Raw genomic sequence first — 3,909 nt, 5'->3', positions numbered from 1 at the left:
CATGGGAGTGCAGATCACTATCTGAGAACGCTCTGAAGTATGAAACTGCCTGCTCAGAATTACAATGAACTGAGGAACTATTTCTCAGTCTCCCCACACAGAGTAGCCTGAAGGCAAATCTATTTAGCTGCTGTTCCTTAAGAACCTGGCTTGCCTATTGACTCACATGATTACTTCAAGCTTCCTTTATGTCTTGCTGCAAAGTTGAAGCAACTCTGAACTGATTCTTTCTTTTTTCTCAACTACTACACTGTCTCACAAATACTTCCAATTCCTATACCCACCCAATTTTACTTATTAATTTATTTTAAATCTTACTAGATAAGGTATAAAGAAATTCATGTGTATGTCTGCAGGAGTGAGTCCTTAGCAGGTTGATCAAAAGTACACTTCTGGGCCGGGCTCAGTGGCTCTTGCCTATAATCCTAACATTCTGGGAGGCCGAGGTGGAAGGATCACTTGAGGTCAGCAGTTCAAGACCAGCCTGAGCTAGAGCAAGACCCTGTCTCTACTAAAAAAAGAAAAATTACCCTGGCATCATGCTGTGCACCTGTAATCCCAGCTACTCAGGAGGCTGAGGCAGGAGGATCCCTTGAGCCCAAGGTGTTTGAGGTTGCAGTGACCTACAGTGATGCCACTGCACTCTAGCCCGGGCAGCAGAGTAAAATTCTGTCTCAAAAAAAAAAAAAAAAAAAAAAAAAGTACAGCTCTGTTGTTTCCCTTAACTGTCTAATGCCATAGTATTTTCAGAACTAAGTAATACCAGAATTTGGCTTACAGGCCTGCCGTTGTATGTGTAAATTTCTCAGAACACGATATCTGGGAAAAAGTGGGTAAAGAGGAAACTTCACCTGTTTCTGCAGAAAGTGCTGACCTGCTAATGGGAAAAAGGCAACATCTGGGGCAATTCCCAACCTTTGCTAGGAAGAATCTCCTCCCCTTGGTGGAAATCTCCTTGAAGGAATGCCAAGCCCTTCACATGACCCTGGACCTGCCTACACATTCCTGTTATTTATCTCAATGCCCCTCCCTCAGATTCTCCTATAAAAAGCCCAGACTTTACCGACCAGACAAGACATCCTAGATCCCTGCAAGACAGGTAAGTGGCAGCTGACATATGAGACCCATGGGGGTTTTACCTCACACGTCACAGAAGGTGCAGGACGGGCCCTCCCTCAGAGAGCACAGGAGCTCTGAGACTCAGCACAACTGCCCTGGGAGGACTCACAGGCGCAGGGTACAGAGAGACACAAATGCATCCCAGAACTATAGAAGGAGACAATATGACCAAGATCAATTTATTCCTAGGGGACTAGATAAAGGACAGGACAAGAAGCAGCGGGTCTCTGCAGTCCTCCCTCTGACCACACTCCTGCAGTGCTCTCTGACTCCCCACGCCGCAGACACCATGCTGTCACCCAGGGTCCTGCCCAGCCTGTCCTGGATGCTGCTCTCCTGCCTGATGCTCCTATCCCAGGTCCAAGGTGAGTGTTCTCTGCCTCTAGCACTGGATTCCTTGTGAGTGCTCAGAGCCAAGGAGGGCAGGAAGGTCCCTGTGTGTCTCCTGCCGTAATGGTGAGCCCCATCTCCACGTGGTGAAACTCCCTGCAGCTCCTCCACCATCACTCCTTCCATCAGGTTAATGGGTCATGGGAGCCACCACAGGGGCCCATTGACAATGGAATGAGATAGCTTCGCATTTTGTCAGTGGACTCTGATTTCTGCTGGTGGGTTGCAGAGGTAAAGTGTGAAGGATCAGTAATAAAATTTGGGGAGGGACTAGGATTGGAAGACTCAGTATAGAGACAGTCAGCCCATAGTGAAGGGAGTGTTGGACATGGAATAAGGAGAGAGGGTAAAAAGAGAACAGATGGTCCCCCATTTAGTACAGCTGTTTAGAAACCAAGAATTCCTGAAAATGTGAGCAAACATGAGAAGGAGTCAGGAATGTGGTCTTTCTCCCCAAGGACAAGCCTCATAGACACACCCCAAGGCCCCCCCCAACTCCAATCCCCACTCTTCATTTCACCCAATCTCTCCCCTTTATCTCCTCCACCCCAGGTGAAGACCCCCAGAAGGAAGCACCCTCTCCACGGATCAGCTGTCCCAAGGGCTCCAAGGCCTATGCCTCCCACTGCTACGCCTTGTTTACAACACCCAAATCCTGGGTAGATGCAGATGTGAGTGGTTAGATGTGGGGTTGGAGGTGACAAGGGAAAGTCCATGCAGGTCTTAGGGGGAGTGGTCTTTATTCTTGAGAGCTCCTCGAGAATGAGAACGAACCCCTTATCTTTCAGACAATCCTTCTCTCAGCTACCCCTGCCCTGCCCTCCCCCGGTGAGGTCTCAGGCTCCCTCTCTCTCTCTCCCTTCCTCTCCAGCTGGCCTGCCAGAAGCGGCCCTCTGGACACCTGGTGTCTGTGCTCAGTGGGGCTGAGGCATCCTTCGTGTCCTCCCTGGTCAGGAGCACTGTGACTGCCTACTCGTACATCTGGATTGGACTCCACGACCCCACTCTGGTGCGCTTGTATCCTCCCCTCTCTGCTACCTCTCAGATGGCCATGGTCACCCAGGCCCACTCTCTGTTCCCTGTGCCTACCTAGGAAGTACCCCAGGAGTGGAATGCAGGTTCTGGGGGACATTGGGGGGAAAGGGAGGTCCTTGAGGCCAAGAGAAGATCCTAGTCCTTTGGAGGTCACTAGATTTCAGATGAAGTTAATCTGCCTCTTGTTAAGTGTTTTACACAGTTCTCACATCAGGTCTTGTAAATCAGTTCTCTGAACTTCAGGGAGTCTGTACATATAATTCCGAGGGAATCCTAAATGAATATAGAATCAATTTTTGCTACCTATAAAATAAACATTGTCTTTGAGGTTCCGAGGCTAATCATGAACACACCACCAATTACTGTTCAGCAAGTAACATACTACATTGAGTATTTCCAGAGGTCTTGTGATTATTGGCTGGGATTTTCCAGTAGGAACTAGCATTTACTGAAGAGCTTTCCAATATAGAGGGCGCTGGGGCAGCATCTGGAGGAGCAGACCCAGTTCCCGGATGCTGGGAGAGAGTCAGGTGTTACAGCTAAGGGGCCCTGCGAGGAGAGCTGTAGTGGCTTCTCCCTTCACCTGCCTGCCTCCTCTACTCTGCAGGGCTCTGAGCCCAATGGGGATGGATGGGAGTGGAGCAGCACTGATGTGCTCAACTACTTTGCCTGGGAGAAACATCCTTCTACAGTTCCAAACCCTGGCCACTGTGGGAGCCTGTCCAGAAGCACAGGTAAGAAACAGAGGAGCCGCCTCTTCCCAGACTTTTCCATCGCTCATACCCCATTCCTGAACTTGACCTTCCTGAGCTAGGAAATGCAATATTGGTTTGTCTTCTTCCATCTCTCTTTTGTGTTTGTGTGTCTCCTTCCCCTGGTGAAGATGTGGGCGAGGCTTTAATTCCTAGGCCAGAACCTGAGATGCCTCTTCATTAGGTTCAGAAGAATCCCCCTACCCCATTTCTTTTATGTCTTCTGTCTCTCCAGGATTTCTGAAGTGGAAAGATTACAACTGTGATATAAGCTTACCCTATGTCTGCAAGTTCAAGGACTAGGCCAGCTGGGAAGTTGGCAGCCTGAGACTGGTATGCAGCTCATCACAGACATGGGACAAGTGTGAAGACTCACCCTGGAAGGGAATATTCTTCACATACCCCACAAACATGAGCACCTCAATTCTGATCTTTCCTTCTCTTCCCTCCTCCTCAAACTCATTCAGGCCTTTCTGTATATTCCATGGCCTGAGGTCTCAGAATAATAATAAAAATTTTAGTTCATGCTACATGCTTCTGTGTTTCATTCTTACAGTAATTCCCTCTTGAGGAAGGGGAGAGGTTGGGGAGAAACTGGGTCTTGCCTCTTTCC

The 3,909-nt window shown here is 48.9% G+C and overlaps 1 protein-coding gene across 2 annotated transcripts; it reads left to right on the top strand.

The window, feature by feature from the left end:
• The first annotated feature begins 1,363 nt into the window (after window positions 1–1,363).
• Window positions 1,364–3,599, top strand: LOC138399910 (regenerating islet-derived protein 3-gamma-like). Of its 2 annotated transcripts, XM_069494654.1 has the most exons (5): window positions 1,364–1,484; window positions 2,062–2,180; window positions 2,381–2,518; window positions 3,152–3,278; window positions 3,532–3,599. In XM_069494654.1, exons 1-5 carry the CDS (start codon window positions 1,409–1,411, stop codon window positions 3,597–3,599), a joined length of 528 nt encoding a protein of 175 aa, XP_069350755.1. In that variant the 5' UTR covers window positions 1,364–1,408. The 2 variants fall into 2 exon arrangements, with proteins under 2 accessions (XP_069350755.1, XP_069350756.1); XM_069494655.1 differs by lacking the exon at window positions 2,381–2,518.
• The last annotated feature ends 310 nt before the right edge of the window (window positions 3,600–3,909 follow it).

Source organism: Eulemur rufifrons, chromosome 19 (assembly GCF_041146395.1).
Source record: "Eulemur rufifrons isolate Redbay chromosome 19, OSU_ERuf_1, whole genome shotgun sequence".
Classification (NCBI taxonomy): domain Eukaryota; kingdom Metazoa; phylum Chordata; class Mammalia; order Primates; family Lemuridae; genus Eulemur; species Eulemur rufifrons.
This window is presented reverse-complemented; position numbering and strand designations above follow the sequence as displayed.